General features: G+C 42.3%; 1 protein-coding gene across 1 annotated transcript in view; it reads left to right on the forward strand.

Moving 5' to 3' along the window:
• Positions 1–17,509, forward strand: part of LOC308092913 (cadherin-2-like) — an 82,762-nt gene that overhangs the window by 31,196 nt on the left and 34,057 nt on the right. The window contains exon 3 of the mRNA XM_080439045.1: positions 16,464–16,717. Within this exon, the coding sequence (XP_080295171.1) occupies positions 16,464–16,717 (254 nt within the window). The remainder of the gene's footprint in view (positions 1–16,463; positions 16,718–17,509) is intronic.

The following is a 17,509-nucleotide window of genomic DNA, read 5'->3' on the forward strand; positions in this document are numbered from 1 at the left end:
TGGAAGCCTAGCGTGAACACACACAACTCTAGCCTCATGCACAATGACATAATGGCTCAGGGACTGCCTCCAGTCTCATTCATTTTTCGTCAGCTTTTATTGTACATGTTAGCGGGGGGGAACGGCATCCTAACATAAAAATTAAACACGTCCCCCCTCGAGTAACGTTAATTGGTCTTTTTATAGACAAGAGTGCATTGTGGAGAGGAAACATCACCGACTGTTTTTTTTTTTATTTGTGCATTTGTCCCAAATTATTTAGTTGGCAGTTTAGCAAAAAGAAAAGTGACTACTGTATGTTTACATATGCGCGTGTGTTGGGCAGAGAGGGAGCGTGTGTGTGTGTGTGTGTGTGTGTGTGTGTGTGTGTGTGTGTGTGTGTGTGTGTGTGTGTGTGTGTGTGTGTGTGTGTGTGTGTGTGTGTGTGTGTGTGTGTGTGTGTGTGTGTGTGTGTGTGTGTGTGTGTGTGTGTAGTTTTGTAGTTTTGTAATTGGATGCAGTGGACCATGTCAGTCTTTACCTGAGCCAGTCACTTGCATGGGTTCTGATTGGCAACAGAACTATGCAAAGTGGACACATTCCTACGCCGTCTCTCCAGTGAAAGTAGAGATGCTGTGCCAAACTGTGCCTATACTTCATTAGCAATATATTTCTGGTTAATTAGTATACAAATTATTGTTGCGATAGTGAGTCCACAGCATTCTGTGCAGATCGAGGTTCAAGCACAGCAGAAATGTGAAAGAAAAAGTAAAAATAAGTAATTCTTAGCATAGATACAGCGGCCCTCTTTTGGGCATGTCATTATAGGTAAGTTTCCAAAAAATAGCAGATCTACAAGACCACACACATCGCGATATTCTGTCGTGAGCTTGTAGATAGGCTATTTTTTTGCTGTCATACAACAAAGTATAGGAGATGCAAGGTTTCTGCCCCACAGCAGCCATATTATGAAGACGTTCACAGGTGTTACCAATGATACTAATGAAGGCTCTGTTCCATTCTGGTCAAACAGAATGACATACAAACATCTAGTATTCGCGTCTCTGTTATGCTTACGTTTCTTTGGGTTCTAGTATTTCGTGTCGATGTGGGAGAGTAGGGGGGGGGGGGGGGGGGGAGTGTATCCTTAGTGACTGTGAGCGTACGAAATGAGACTTGTGCAAAAAACCCCGGCTTGTCGAACAGCTTGTGGGAACCAGTGCATGTAATTTGGAAATATTCATGTTATTTTGTCACATATTGCCTTTTAGACGTCACACGATGGTCCATATGCCATCACACACGCAGCTATACACGGGAGCTGATGTGTGCCTGATGGAGGCCAACTTAAATTGAAATCTTAAACATTATTTCTTTCTGTATAATGAAATGGCATTGAATGGCATTGGGGGAGGATGAAGGAACAGCCTTTTTTTTTTCATCACCAGACCCGAGGAAATGAGAACCTGAGGATTGGTATGAGAGCATTAAGGCCTGTGCGGCGCGTAAATATGTGCGGGGCGTGTCACATCTGTGTGATTACAGAGGGCCACCTACCTCTGTCACGCGTGATGGTTATTATTTGCGGTCGCTGACGCTGCCTCCCTCGCAGCGTTTAATGAACTGCGGCGCGTTGAGCACTGGCACAGGAGGTTAGACAATTTGTCAAGAATTTAATCACGGCCCAATGTACAGCCGTGTTAATTTTATCAAAATTGATAACGTACAAATAGCTTCCTCTCTGGTCAGGCCCTCGGGAAATGTCTTTGTCTCTCCCTGCACTTTAATTTGCACGGTGCTTGTCCGTTGCAAATCATCGTTTCCAACGCCCTTGTGGTTTGTGTTCACCTGGTTCTGTCTGCCATAAATGATCTTAGGGCACGTGGCAAAGAATTAATTTTAGACAAAGATAAATTGGCACTTTAATTAAATCCTTAATTGCATTTGTTGATTTACCATTCGACGCCATTTTTTTGTGTGGAGAAATCAATCTATCAGAGGCTTTTTAAAGCTATAGTACGTATTTATTGTTCTTGTTAAACTTTCAGTCGTACATCCTCTTTCGAATCAACACGTCAATAATGAAACGAACAATTCAACCTAATGATCTGCACTCGCCGGGCTTTCAGAGTAAAAGTACTCGATACAATAGTTCTCCTCCACCATCCCTACTGATTCAGCTGTCAGGTGAACTTCCCTGGCATCTATATTAAATCCTTATACTTTGTTGCACGTCTGTGTACCAATGCCGAAAATAACAGATCCACAAGCTCACCGTGTGCTGTATGGCAACGTGTTTGTGAGCTTGTAGATCGTCTGTTTCCGGTGTGGGACACCATCGTACGACTACGTATAAATCGGGCTTAAGAGCGACCGTGCATGAACTTGGCATAGCGTTAACACCCAGGATGTTTTTTTTGGCTGGAACAAGTAAAAAATGCACATGCTTCTCTGAACAGATATGCTGAACAACCATGTCCGTACTCTTCCCAACAAGCTGCTGAGAGGTAATTTGAATTGGGTGGTGATGCAAATCATGTCTGGTTGAGCTTGCAAATGCCTCGGCGTGTATTTTATACTTTCGCTGAAGCAGCATTGGATTGGCCTAGGTAGGAAATAACATTCTTTTTTAGCATGTCTGCTCGGCACTGGAATTTAATAGGAACGCCAGCAACAAGCAAAGTAAGGCTTTTGAGGCCAACTAGTATTGATCAGACATCAACCTCTCAGGCAGTTGTTTGTCTATGGTGTTTTCTATATGTTGTTTCCATTCTGAATTGCTTGTGCTCTAACGAGATATAAGAGGCATGGTGGTTATTACTGGGCAAGGATGTTTTAGTTTGCAAAAGCAAGTAAGTGCAGATATGAGGCACTGTCGCCATTGCCAATGTAGTCGACGCCCATTGTTTTGTGGAGTACTGTTCTGAAGCCTTGCGTTCGGCAAATTGGCTGTTGTCCTCTATAGGCGTCTCCATCATGGTTCTTTTGCAGCCAGAACTTCATTCACAGGTGTTACCATTGATACTAATGAAGGCTCTGTTCCATTTAGTGTAGCACAGTGGTTCTCAGATTTTTCAATTTCCACGACCCCCATAAGGGGCCCATTTGGAAACCCCTTAAGATGTCCATGAGGGTCCCTGGACCCCACATTTTAGACCCACTGGTGTAGCAGAGAGTGTTTCCAGTGAGCCAACATGCACAACATCAGCACCCTGACTCTGTTTGACCAGAATGGAACAGAGCCTTCATTAGTATCATTGGTAACACCTGTGAATGTCTTCATAATATGGCTGCTGTGCATAGAGCCTATTGCTGTGATGTCGCTACCACAGTGACTCGTCAATCACAACGGTGCCACCCTCTAGAGACATACTCTGCTTTATTGTCGATTATTCCATTGTTTTTACTCTAAATGGGACCATGACTTACTAAATGAACATTGTGCTGTTGTACTGAAGAAAACTTGATACTAGCGATTGAAAACAAACTCATTATGTTCACTGAGGTAATGAATCAAGTTAGGAGTGAAGTTACATTTTCTCATAGCGGTATAGACTTATATATAATATGACTTGTTTTTTGCTTCCAGTGGAGTTGCCCCCTGCTGGCACTTCCACATTTCATTTTTCAGACTAAGAATCTTCCTGCTTGATTTGTACCCAAATACTTGATGATAACCCAGTGTTCCCTTATGGAACATAGCGCAGTATTTGTAGTGTTTTTGTTTTCCCTTTCCATAATTTTAGCTGACATGCAGTAGTTATACTAGTCTGCTCTGTCTCTAGACAGGTCTGCTGTGAGCAACAATCCAATGATAGGTGCCTTTTTCTGCCCGGGTAATAAAAGGTCTTACAAGACCCTATGAACATATAGCCTATGGAGGATACCTCACCGGCAGCCCATGTCTCCTATTGCTTTTTATGATAGCGTTCTGACAGAAATGATCAAGGGATGAAATGAACTGCTTTGAAACTGTGGGTTGGAGATCAAAAGGGCCAACTAATGCCCCATTATAGGTTGCACTCAGCCAGTTTAGTGCCCCAGCCCTCATGATCCAGCCGGCCCCTCTGAAAAAAAAATATGCTGGGCTTGGCACCAGAGACCTGGGGTTCAGAGTGATCAGCTGATAAGGCTTGCCTTTTCTTTTTACGGTTTTCATTCCCCATGGAATTCCACCCGAGGTTTATATTAGAGGCCGTTTTCTGTGGACACATTCAGGTGGCAGCAGCATATAGAACAAAGGACTGTATGAAAAGGTATGGATGTGGACGGATGGCTGTTTTTTAAGCACAACTATGCAGAATGCATACACCCATTTAGTCCAATGGTGTGGGTTTAATCTATTAAGACCCGGAACGCATCTGTGTCGTTTCAGATTTCTTTGCCTATTCAAAAATAGCAGATCTACAAGCTCATAGCGCGGCACTGAGTGCCGCGCTATGAGCTTGTATATCTGCCATTTTAAAAAAAAATCGTGACAATTTATGCAAATCTCTGAATATATATTTTTAAAGCAAACATTTTTAACTCGCATCTTTGCTTCTGGGGATTCTACAAATGTCTTCTAAATCCTAAAATGTTTCCTTTTTTTAAACTGTATGTTGCTATAATATCACTGGTTCTTAAACTCTTTCATGTCAAGGACCTCCCAAATGATATATATTTGGCCGCGGACCCCCAGAAGCAAAGATTTGATTTGATTTTAAAAATATATATATATATTCAAAGATTTGCACAATGTTCACAATTTTTCCAAAAATAGCAGATCTACAAGCTCGTAGCGCGGCACTCGGTGCCGCGCTATGAGCTTGTAGATCTGCTATTTTTTAATAGCCAAAGAAATCTTTAAAATGACACGGATGCTTCCCCGGTCTTAATGGGTTAAGGATGGGATCCATCACTTTGGTCCTGAACAAGACATCTAAAAAAACTTCTGTCTGGATTCCCATCATGGAACATGCTGTGCTGCCTTCATGCTTCCTGGAAGGATTTTGGTGACCCCAAGGTCTTTTCTTAAGCAGCGAAATGTGAACGTGCACACAAACTGTCAAAAATCTAACGGGCAGATTGCCATGAAACTTCTTTTGCTCTTGTCGGGATAATCGGGTGGTGCAATTGACCCATTGTTGCTCTGTCTGCTTTCATTCTCAATCTTTCAACTCTCTCCCTCCACCACTCTTTTTTTAGCCCCACTAGCCAGAGTGCAGGCCTCTAAGGATGGCCAAAACCGGTTCAAACTACTTTAATCATATATAGCAAGAACTTTAGAACTTTCTAAAGGCAGTGATGTTGAACAATACGTGTCCTGCATCTCCGACACAAAACAATCCGAAAAGACGCAGTAAACTCACTATTGCTGCATCCAGGGGATACACCGTATTTTTATAATGCTACATTGTTTGTGCTTTAAAAAAGAACATTGGAAGAAGCTACCGCTCAATGTTTGCACTGACCAAACAGTGGGCATCATTAACGGTCTTTGAAACACCACTGTGTAGCCATACCATTGGGTCTGTGACTCTGTGTAGCCTATATTTCGTGCACATGGGGATATGTTCGCACCTCGTCCATCTAAATATGCCAAAACACATTCCACGTTCATAACATGACTGAACAACTGTGACGCAATTCAAACATTGTGATTATTTGTCCAGTTACAATGTCCAGTTACTGTAAAACAAGAGAAAATCACCAGCAATCTTTCAGTTGTTGACTATATGTTGGGGGAAATAAAGGTTTTTATTAGCACCTCTAGCTAAAGGGTTTTAAGGAGGGCAATGTTGGTCAGTCTTGGTCAGTCTACTTTGATCTGGTTGTGTGTAAGAATCAGCGCGGCATCTAGGGACCGCTAGCTAGGCTTTTTAGACTCTTAGTTTTGTTAATTGTACAGTTTAATAAATAATAAAATTGTAATTTATAAAACAGTAGACGTGCCCACCAGTGCCATTTCTGCATTTTAAAACATCAGCCTCTTTATTAAGCTATTGAGCTCTCTTGCATTTGACGCTCTACAACATTTATTATTAGGCTAATGACATAATAAACAGCGTTTCAAATTGAAGTTGAATCCCTCATTGTCATTGTACCGGCACAAAGAAATAGAATTTAGCAGCATTCCATATTCCATGCAGCAGTAAAAGACGAGACGAAAGAAAGTAATGATTATTAGAATACATTAAAGTTGTTGGGCTTTAACAGATTTGTATTTGTGTGAATTTTACTGATCTGGGTATAGATGCATATTTTGTGCTGAGGAATATGTTTTCTCGGCACACCAGTGACAAAAATATGGAAGGTATTCAATCTTTTAGATTTCATATTCATGGTAATTTCATTTCCCATAACTTTCATGATGAGAAGAGTGTTTGAGTGTATCTTTTCTCCATAGAAGCACATAGATAGCTTGGTTAGGGTCAAATTGGAAATGCCTCCGGGGCAATAGCGCTGTAACAGTAGTACCATGGCGATGTGTGTGTGATGGAGATGGATGCCGGAGGCAGAGGAACCTTTTCCCAAAATGTATTTTTACTGCACTGTGTGGTGGTCACTAGGAAATGGCCTTTGCAATCCAACGGTACAGTAAAATCCAGGAGCATGTTAGACACGTAGAATGGCTTATTATTTGCAATCTCATTTCAAAGAGCCGTCCCAGTGTGTTTAGACCTGCTTCTGGCCTGTATACCTCACACAGATTGCTTTTCCATGCCCCCGCCCTCTTCTGCCCCCCCCCCCCCACACACACACACACACAGTCCCACAGTCCAGCAGCAAGTGCAGACTGGACAGAGAACCAGCAGACTGAAGGCGATGGAGAGCAATTAAAAGCCAATGACCTTCTAAAAGAGGGCAGAGTGTGAGGTTGAAGTGCAGCCGTTATAGATATGAAGTTTAAAACCTCATTTTTAATTATGTTGGTTTTAGATCTGAGGGGTTCAGCAGGCTAGGTGTTGGTGGGCCTGCTGAACACAAATCCTCCAGCCACTCTGACCTCTCATTTAGCCTCTCATATTTACCTACTGCTTTCATTTTCCATAAAATATATATTGTTGCTTTCAGCCAAGGAACCTTGTATCTCCATAGTTTTTTCATAATTAATGCCCTATATTTTTGTCACAGTGTTGAGCCAAATTAGCAAAAATAGCCGATAAAATTAGCTCACAACGATGATGTGACACTATTTCCGGCTATTTTTGAAAAGAAAATCTGGCCTGTACTGACATGCCCAAAATAGCGCTGCCTAAGTCTGTCTGTGTTTTATAAATATTTAACCAATGAAAAAGTATTAACAAGAGATTGTAACTAAATAATTGCTACATTGGAGCCATTGGAACACAGGTTCTTTATTTCCTGAAAAGTACAATTTCTGGACATATAAGGTTTCCGCACGACAGCAACAATGTTCATTATCTTTTAGCATTGGAGGAAAAAGGCACTATGAAACATGCTGTGGCTATTTCTAGGCCAGCTCCCATATAAAGCTGTCAGCTATGTCATTTTAGCCATCTGGATGACCAGCATACTAATGCAGTGCTGCCTGATAATGAGGTTCACCTGTATACATTCACAGGGTCTAGCAGCTTCAGCTTTGCTGAAAGGCATCATAAAGTTAGCAAGTATTTGACATCCTGGTAATGTGGTCAATTTAATACCCTACTAAAGCCACTGAATCAAGCTGCCCGTCTCGATAGCTCACAGAACAAAATCCCAGTAGCTATGTAGCTGATAAGTGCAGAAGGATGTAGCTTAGCCTTATCAGCTCTTGGCTCCAGTGACACAGTAATCCACCCAATGCTAGGCTGTCATTGCAACTGGAAAAAACAGAATCATTTCATTTACCCCAACAAATGCCCTCCTAGACTCATTCTCATATCTCCCCATGCTTCCTCTTCACTGCTAAAGTGCAGAGATTGCTGAGGCTAATTTCTGGAGGCCTATTATACGCTGTGTGCAAAAAGTACATGGGGGAGTATGACACTTTGTAGAAAATGCTGTTCCACCACTGGCACGAGAGGCCCTCCTTGTACGGCAGTTCACTAGCAATGGCAGAGAGGCCAGTTGCCATCAGCTACTGTATAGACATTGCTCAGTCAGAACCTCGGCACGCAGGGAACAGCCTTCTTGTCTACATAAAGACATCAGATTACCAGAGGAGAGAGAGCAGAAGGCTAATGTCCTAGCAGCTAGCCCATTGCTCAGGCGATACACAGAGCCTTTGTACGCTAATAGGGTGGAGCTTTGGCTCTGAGAAGGAAATGGAGGTGACTCTCACTCTGGGCCTGGCAGGGAGTCGGTCTGCATACCTTGTTATTGTCCTTAGAACAGAGCGATTGTCAGAGAGGCCTGCTGCACCGTGGTAGAGCAAAATGGACATGTTGCAACTGCAAGTGTGATAGAAATGCTACATTTAAAAAAGAGTAGGGGTGAGAATCTCATTTAGTGAAATGCTTTTTATTTTTTTGTTTCCCCCTAAGGGGCTGGTATGGTATATCAAGGGAGCTTATAAGTCGTTATATCTGAAATTGCACAAGTCAGTTTGGATTTATTGCCACATCAGTGTCTTATGCTGCTGGTGTTTTTTCAGTGTATCTGCCAGCAGGGCCGTTTGTGATAAGAGAGGTTGGTATCAAGGCTCTTTATACCTCCCTAATTGAAGCAGCCGTTTCAGGAAGGGGAAAGTGGTTCCAACATCATGCATTAAAACTGAACACTCTGAAGTGCTTGGAGAAGCTAAGAAAACGAACCTGTGTGTGTGTACTGTGCTCATTTCTTTCATTCAAATCCTCACATATTTTTAGGTGGTCGTAAATGCTCGGCGTCCTTTGTGTGTTTGAAGTGCAATGCATTAGTAAAACACCTTCAAGGCACCCAATCTGGCCAAAAAAAAGGCAACATCATCATTCCCAGATCTCAGTTTCACCTTTTTTTTCTGAAGAACCCCCTTTTTTGCTGACAGAGGATAGATCTGCCTGAGTGTCATCCCAGCGTCTCACGATGACTGAGCACGTTTTAGATTCAGTCCAGAATTAGAGAAGTAAAGCATCACCTCCAGCTTCACCAGTGGTGGAAAGTAACTAAGTACATTTACTTAAGTACAATTTTGAGGTATTTGTACTTTACTTGAGTATTTCCAATTTCCAATACTTTTACTTCTACTCCACTACATCTCAGAGGCAAATATTGTACTTTTACTCCACTACAATTATTACTTAAGTTTACTTAAGTTACTTTTCAGATATTAATTATGATATTATGAAACATACATTAACCACTTTAGCCCTATTTTATACCTAGGCTCTTTGAAAATAGCCGATCTACAAGCTCACAACGCGTCGCATCGCGACGCGTTGTGAGCTTGTAGATCGGCTATTTTCAAACATTTTAGTACTTTAACTTTTAGTACTTTAAGTACATTTTGATGCCAATACTTTTGTACTTTCACTCAAGTAAATTTTGAATTCTGGACTTTTACTTGTAACAGAGTATTTCTATATTGCAGTATTGGTACTTTTACTTAAGTAAAGAATTTGAGTACTTTTTCCACCACTGAAGTTCACTAACGACGACTACACTACAAATTCCTGGGTGTTTTTCCGGGTCCATTTGGTTACATTTGTACACCCTTCAGAGTTAAATGAACACTTAGGATTTGCTGTGTATGTGGCAGGCATAAACGTTTCTGCATTCTGAAGCTGAAATGGGTTTGTTTTGTTTAGCCTGCGTTTGTTTATAAATATTGGAGGAAAATTGCAGTTTTGTGTTACAACCGGGATCCAAAATTTAGGAAAAGGTTATTTTGCACGAAGACAGTCTTACATTAGAATGTCTTGCATTTTCAGCATTTACATAAACACGTGCATATACCTTATCCATAATTATGTCTTTTAAGTTAAATAATCTGAAAGTAAAGAATAGGCCATGGCTAGCGGTGTGATAGTAGTTGTATTCTCAAGTAGAGTTTCTTAAGGCTCATGAGTCTATAGAGAAGGTATTCATTATTTAAAGCTCAAGCACTTACATACAGTTAAAAAAAAACATATGCACACATACAGTAATTATAGGTAAGATGAAGTTATGCTATTTACAGAGTATTACTGTGCTTTTAGCCTTTTGGCAGGTAGAAAGGTATGCCCCTGATGATTATTATTTTGTGTGGGGGGGTGGGTGTGTGTGTGGGTGCTGTTATTTTTTTCTGAGTTGTACATGATTTTGCCAATTTTGAAGAAGTTTAGAATTTCATGTCACTGAAATCTGAACCCGAGGTACCAGAGTGCAACCTCTGCTGAGGTGAAACAGCATCTCATAAACAAACACCAATGCTTGCCAGTTGCCACTGCATGTTCAGTGTGAGCCTCTGGTCTATATATCAGCACTACTCAACCCGCGGCCCGCCCCAACGCAGCGTCTCTGCGGCCCCTCATGGTCAAACCAATTTTTTTTTTTTAAGCACAGGATAAAAATATACATTTCCGTTCAAATATATGGGTTGCAAAAAAAAAAATCTTCAAAAACAGACAGACATACATACAGGTGCGTCAATTGTTACAGGTATTATGCATAGTTTTCTATGCATTTCGGGTTTTTGGGGGGGTTTGACCCCCACATTTTTTCAGGATAGGTGTCCCTTATTTCAATCTCTGGGAGTTGGCAACCCTAACCTTGCCATACCTTAGCTTTTGCTGAACTGATGCCACTGGACATACACACAAAAATAAACAGGTACAGTGAAAAGAATATTATGTCAAAATGTACATTTTCTTATAACAATAACAATGTGTAGTGTGTGTTACAAAATCGAAAAATCCAAAATAGGACCGTCATTTTTAGCTTGGACTTATGGTATTTTGTGGCCCCTGAGCCATCTTAAGTTGAGTAGCCCTGCTATATACAGTAGATTGTCTCATCCCCAATGCTAGGATACTTCGCAGGACAACACGCAACCCTGGTCATGTGTGTTTGTGAATAATGCATTTTGTCAGGGGGTGTCCGTGCATTTCACCCAATGGAATTGCCTTCTGGGGGCACTTGTGCCTGGTCTGCATTTCTCCCCAGCTAGTGATAAAACACCCTTACTTGGTATTTCTCACCTCTCGGTGACATCACTTTTCCCGGAGATGAATGATGGTAATATGGGGATGATCCCACATGGGAGGGTTCAATCTGGTTACATTTACAGCACATTAGAGGAGAACTCCAGCTTTTTACTCACTTTATGCACAGTATAGCCGATTGGCAGACGATAGGCATAAAAGCTGAGACTCTGGAACATTTTATATACTGTGTGCAATCACAGACGGACTCTTTATGCGTTTCCACATTCCAAATTAAATGTATTCTCTCTCTGTGTGTGTGTGTGTGTGTGTGTGTGTGTCACTCTTCTCTTTCACTATTCGTTTTTTTGTCCGAGTTAGGGTTATCACGTGGTGAAGCAGACAATAGAGGGGCACTTTGGAGAGGTTAGCTTGGGTTTTTGTGTTGGCTTGTCAGCCAAAGGGGTGGGGGCTCGCGAACCCGTGAATAGGATCGTTGAGTCGGAGGTAATTTTGGGCCCCGGTGCGGGGCATTAGTTGGACTAGCCTATCTGCTGACTGGCCTGTTTTTCTATTTCCCCTCTTTTTTTTTCTTTTTTTTTAAAACTCCCAGCAGCCCCCCCTCTGCTGCTGCATCGGCGTTTCTGTCCAAACCAAAAGGCCTTTATCTTTGTGTCCATGACGGCATGTCTGATAGGGTGTGGTAGCCAAGATCTCTTTTACCCCTTTACTCTGGGGAGCCAATACATCTAGATACCGATACCTTAACAGCAGCCAGGTTTTTTAAGCAGTGCTGTATACCATACGCTGTGCCACGGCTTTTTTTTATAAGCCACTGGAGTGTTGGTGATAAATGAATGGACACATGCTGGACATCCCCATTCATTATCATTGGAAAATAGCGCTGCTGCCCTGTTGGGAGTTTGTGCAGCGATTCGATTGCCATGGCGGATGGCTGACTGCTGAAGGGCCTCCCCAGAGGTCTTTCCGAGGGCCAAATCCCAGGCATTGCTAAAGAGAGCAGAGGCTCAACAACTCAATACAAGGGTTTGGGCTGCAAAAAGTTCACGGGCGACACATAGCAGTCAAGTATTATCCATGCTAATATTACACGTTTTCACGAAGATGAAGAATACTGCATGGATATATATATATATTCTTGAGATACACACCTGTTCTCATTAAACCCATTAAGACCTGGGACGCATCTGTGTCACTTTTTGATTTGAGCAAAAAAAAAGCATTATTTTACACTTTGGCTATTCAAAAATAGCAGATATACAAGCTCATAGCGCGGAAAATCGAGAAAATGTGTGCAAATCTTTGAATATATATAGTTTTAGTTAACATTTTCAACTCAAATATTTGCTTCTGGGGGTCCCTGGAACAAAATATTTTGAGATGGGGGTCCGCGGCCAAATGCATATAATTTTGGGGTCCTTGACATGAAAAAGTTTGAGCACCACTGATATCGAAACATACGTTTTTCAGAATACTGTTTAGTGATTTAGAAGACATTATTTTGTAGTTCCTGCTTCAGATCTTAAAGGGTTAAACCCATGTGCTTATAACACAACGTCTGATCGCATAGGGTGGGTGGCCCCGTTTCGTCTAATCGTCACCAACACTCGTAATGTAACGTATATTCACATTATAATTGCTGTATATTTTAACCAACTGTGTGAGTATAGCCTGGAATTTCAACTAGCATGGTTGAATTGTCACTGGCCCAGATTGTATTAGCCTGTTTGCTAATAAAGGTGCATCACAACAACTGTGCTAAACCACTATCTATTGTTGTCCAAGATACAAGCATTATTTTACACTTTGGCTATTCAAAAATAGCAGATATACAAGCTCATAGCGCGGCACTCGGTGCCGCGCTATGAGCTTGTAGATCTGCTATTTTTGAAAAACCGTGAAAATGTCATGATAAAAATCTCTCTTCCTCTCTTTCTCACTCTCTCTCACACACACACACACGCCGCCGAGTCGATGATTTATATGATAATCCAAGCACCTCATTAGGGGGAAGCGTGAATGAGATTTCCTCACCTCTCCGCTCGACATTGCAAAAGCTTCACAAATCTATAAACAGCGACCCCGCTGTATTGTGAGCCGAATTATTTTGACACCCACCTTTACTCTGTATTCTGCCGCTGTCTGAGCATCATTCTGCAGACTTTGGGGGCTGGCAAAGGTGATAGCTTGAAGGCTTTGAATTTATAGGCTAGGGTTGGCTTGAAGGCAACACCTTCAGAGAGTGAAGGTCATTCGTGGTTTCTGAAGTCAGGCTTTTGTCCTGTTTCAGACAGACAAAGAGAAACTAATTGGCGGAGGGGGGGTCTTGAACAAAAGGAGCCCGGGACGAGCTCTCGCTCAATATGAAGCACGTCCCGATGCAGAATAGATTTGACTCTTGCATCTTGTATCTTCATTAACTCTTTAAGACCGGGGAAGCATCTGTGTGTAATTTTTTTATTTCTTTGGCTATTCAAAAATAGCAGATATACAAGCTCATAGCGCGGCACCGAGTGCCGCGCTATGAGCTTGTAGATCTGCTATTTTTGGGGGGAAAAAACGTGAAAATGTGTGCAAATCTTTGAATATATATTTTTTTATAGTTTGTAACTCAAATCTTTGGTTCTGGGGATTCAGCAAATGTCTTCTAAATCAGTTCTTCTAAACAGTTTTTCTTTTTAAATGTATTTGGCCGTGGACCCCCATCTCAAAATAATTTGTTCAAGGGACCCCCAGAAGTTGTAACGGAGTTGAAAATGTTTGCTTTAAAAATATATATATTCAAAGATTTGCGCAAATTTTTTACGATTTCTCAAAAATAGCAGATCCACAAGCTCATAGCGCTTGTAAATCTGCTGTTTTTGAATAGCCAACGTGTAAAATAATGCTTTTTTTTAAAGCTCAAATCCAAAAATGACACAGATGCTTCTCCAGGTCTCAAAGGGTTAAAGACGCTGTTTGTTCTCTCTCAATGCTACATCACCCAAGGTGAAACCCTTAGTGTGCTTTTACATCAATATTTAGATGAATGGCAACTCCTCAGGTGAAACAACCCCATATAGAACGCTATATATTCCGCAGTACCGCATTTTGCTCCCCCTCTCTCTTTGTGTAGTAGATACACGAGGGCATAATTGTATTTCCATGCATCACGAGGAAACATTTTTATTGATGTTTTTATTCTCTGTCACTGTACTTTCTTTTTGCTGTTTCTCAATTTCAATTTGCATAGGTGGAGGCCTTGTTGCAGAAAGTGTTTTGTTTGGGAATATGTTTTCCCACAACTTCTAGGTTTTATGTTGTGAGGAAGATAAGCCAACCTTTTTCTGCTGTGTTGCTTTTAGCCACTGTGCCTCCCAGTGCACGATACAAAAAAGAAAAAAAAAACGACACTTTGTCAATGGTTGCCAGATCTGCTTATTATAATTTCCCCGCAAGATTGTATTTGAAAATAGCCGATCTACAAGCTCACGACGCGTCGCATCGCGACGCGTTGTGAGCTTGTAGATCGGCTATTTTCAAATAGCTGATGTATATGTTAAAGTGCTCATGTGGCCCATAGTCGCTTCTTTTGGGCTGGTTTTCCTAGATCTGGTTGCATGTTTCTCTCGCAGAATCTGGCAACACTGAATGGTGGGGCTAAGACTGTGTCTCAGTAAAACGTTGCCTCCCCTGCTGGCACAGTAAAAGTAATAGAAGCTTGATTTCTTTTAACCACTTAACCTGGTTATCCCTATTTGGGGCATGTACTGTATTTGTAGGTTATATATATTATATGATTTCAAACATTTTGAAAACTTTCCAAAAATAGCAGATCTACAAAAATATCCGTCAATCGCATTCGGTGGTTTAGGAGGACTCTCCAAAATTGGGATCGGCATCGGACCCAAAAAGTCTGGCATCAGCCGGGCTCTATTAAGTCAACAGACAAAGTGTTAAAGCCCTCACTGACACATGTGTTATTCTAGTCCTCGTAATCGAGTGTGTGCATCTGTCTGTACGTAATTGTCATCTTAACCATTTAAACCCTGTACTTAGTTGACCGGAGTCCCCCAGGGGTCTATACTAGGCTTCCTCCTTTTTTTTCCCCCTCTACACACTAAATATCTTCACTGAAGATAGCCGATCTACAAGCTCACAATGCTCGCGATGATGCCATGCTTTGTGAGCTTGTAGATCCGCCATTTCTACCGAATGTTCGCCCTCCCCCAGTATAGGGACGCTAGGGTTCAATTGAGTTGTGCCTTTTTGAGTTCCTATCACGCTGTGCAGCCTCAGCACCCATAGGAGCTCGCTCTGGTTGTGCTCTGACTTCAGACGATGCTCAGGAAAAAAAAGTCATCGCCGTGTCCTCAAGGTAGCAACGAGAAAGGAAGATTAGGTGCCCTTTTGCTCAAGGCTTTTGTTAAGTAATTCCACGTCTGGTTTAATAATTCAACGACGGCTCCGGCAGAGCCTCCACTGCAGCGATACATCTTAACGTTCTGATGTCTAGCGGGGAGTAACTTCAGTGTCCTCTGCACGCCGTGGTGCACACTATAAACATGAGGCACCGCTGCATGGGAAGTTTATCCCCTCAAGAGGAACTGCCAACGAAGCTCTTAGCTGCCGAGGGGTGTGTGGTCGTGTATTTGTTTATAAAGTGTGTGTGTGTGACTGTGTGTTGCTTTGTCATTCACCTGTAACGTGAACTAGTGTTGTGTCATTGCCACTGAGGCAGCCCGTCTTGAGCCACCTGTCTGTGAGAAAGGCAGAGTGTGTGTGTGTGTGTGTGTGTGTGTGTGTGTGTGTTTCCATGTGTCTTGTGTTTGTACATACTGATGAAAAAAACATCACACACTTCACCCTCCTGGGAAGCTGAGGATGGGTAGCCATCCACGGAAAGCATCCCTGTTATTCATCGGGGACAAAGCTAGCGTGCAAAAGCTTGTTTTGAAATGTTTCGAAAAGAGAAAAAAGGATAGAAGAAAAAGAAAAACTTAATTCTTTTGGATTATTATTTTGCTTTTTTTTTAGTTTTCTTCTCTTTCGTGTGTTGGCTCTTTTATTCAGACACATTCTAATTGACCGTCAGGTTTTAAATATAGCTAATGTTTGGGTATTTTAGGTGTTTTCTGCTGAAGCCCTTAACGGGGACATCACCCTCCCTCAAGTCGTCTCTTTCCTCCACTGACGCACCTGTTTTGAGCAATACCTTTGGGGCACAGCTTGAAGTGAATAATGTATGAGTTAGAGGAAGAAACCTTTGTGGACTGTACTACACAGTAGTGTGGGAGGAGGCCTTCTGTCTTCTGTCTCTTTGTCTGCCTGCCTGTCAGTCTTCATTCCTCTATCCCTGCTTTTCCATGGTGTTTTTTCTTTCCTTTTTTTATTTTATTATTATTATCCCCAGTCTTAAGTCTAACGCCCGCAATCTTTCTGTGTTGTTCCTTCCAGTGACGTTTTTTCAGGACTGCGAGCGAACGGAACTCTTCGTGTTCAACTGCACCAGCCCGGCAGCAATCCGGATAGAAGCCTCCGGAACGGTCCTGTCCGGGGTCGCCGTCACGAACCTGAAGCTCTCGGCGCTGCAAGGGTCGCCGTTGGTTCTGACCGCCGCGCCCGCCGCCGTCCACGAAGAAGAGGAACAATTCGAGATGCAAATCACGCTGAGATTCCCCGCCTACTATACCAGCCATACCAGCCAACCGGTGGGTTTACTACCTCCTTCCAGAAACACATTTGTCTTGTTTGTCTGGCTGGTGTTGCTGTCGTACACGGTCTCTGAATAATCAATTCTGCCCTCGCATCAAATGACTTGCGCTTATTAGGCACACACCACATTCACAGATGACTTGTTCCCTAAATTGTAGCAGGTGTTCCGGGAGACTGGATGGATGCTCGCTAATTAACCCTTTAAGACCTGAGAAGATTCTAGAAATGTCTTCTAAATCCTAAAAAAAAGTTGGAAAAAAAACCCAATTTTTTTTTTCCTCGGTTTTTCAAAAATAGCAGATCTACAAGTTCATAGCGCGGCACTCGGTGCCGCGCTATGAGCTTGTATATCTGCTATTTTTGAATAGCCTAAAGAAATCTAAAGTGACACAGATGCGTTCCAGGTATCAATGGGTTAAAACGTAATGTGACAATTTACTAGGAGCACAAACATATACTCAACACGGTCAGTGGGTAGCGAGAGCAGATGCAAAATGGTTCCTCGTAAAAGCTGATTTCAATGAGCCCAGCCCCTCTCGCGAGCCGGCGAGGTTATTGCCTTGTCATCCAAAAGGGGACACACCCCCTACTGGTGATTTGGAAGATGGGTAGCATCTGTCTTATAGCTGGAGAGAGTGTCGTTTCAGCCCGTTCCGTTCCGCTGGCCCCGGTTTGTGCAGTCATCTGCAGTCAGTTAGACTGACCGTGTTCTCATGTGTCAACATTGTGGTTGGCTGTTAGATGAGAGGGAGGGGGAGGAGACCGATCGAGCAACGAAAACGGGTCCC

This window comes from Gymnoscopelus braueri, assembly GCF_963280865.1.
Source record: "Gymnoscopelus braueri genome assembly, chromosome: 10".
Taxonomy (NCBI): domain Eukaryota; kingdom Metazoa; phylum Chordata; class Actinopteri; order Myctophiformes; family Myctophidae; genus Gymnoscopelus; species Gymnoscopelus braueri.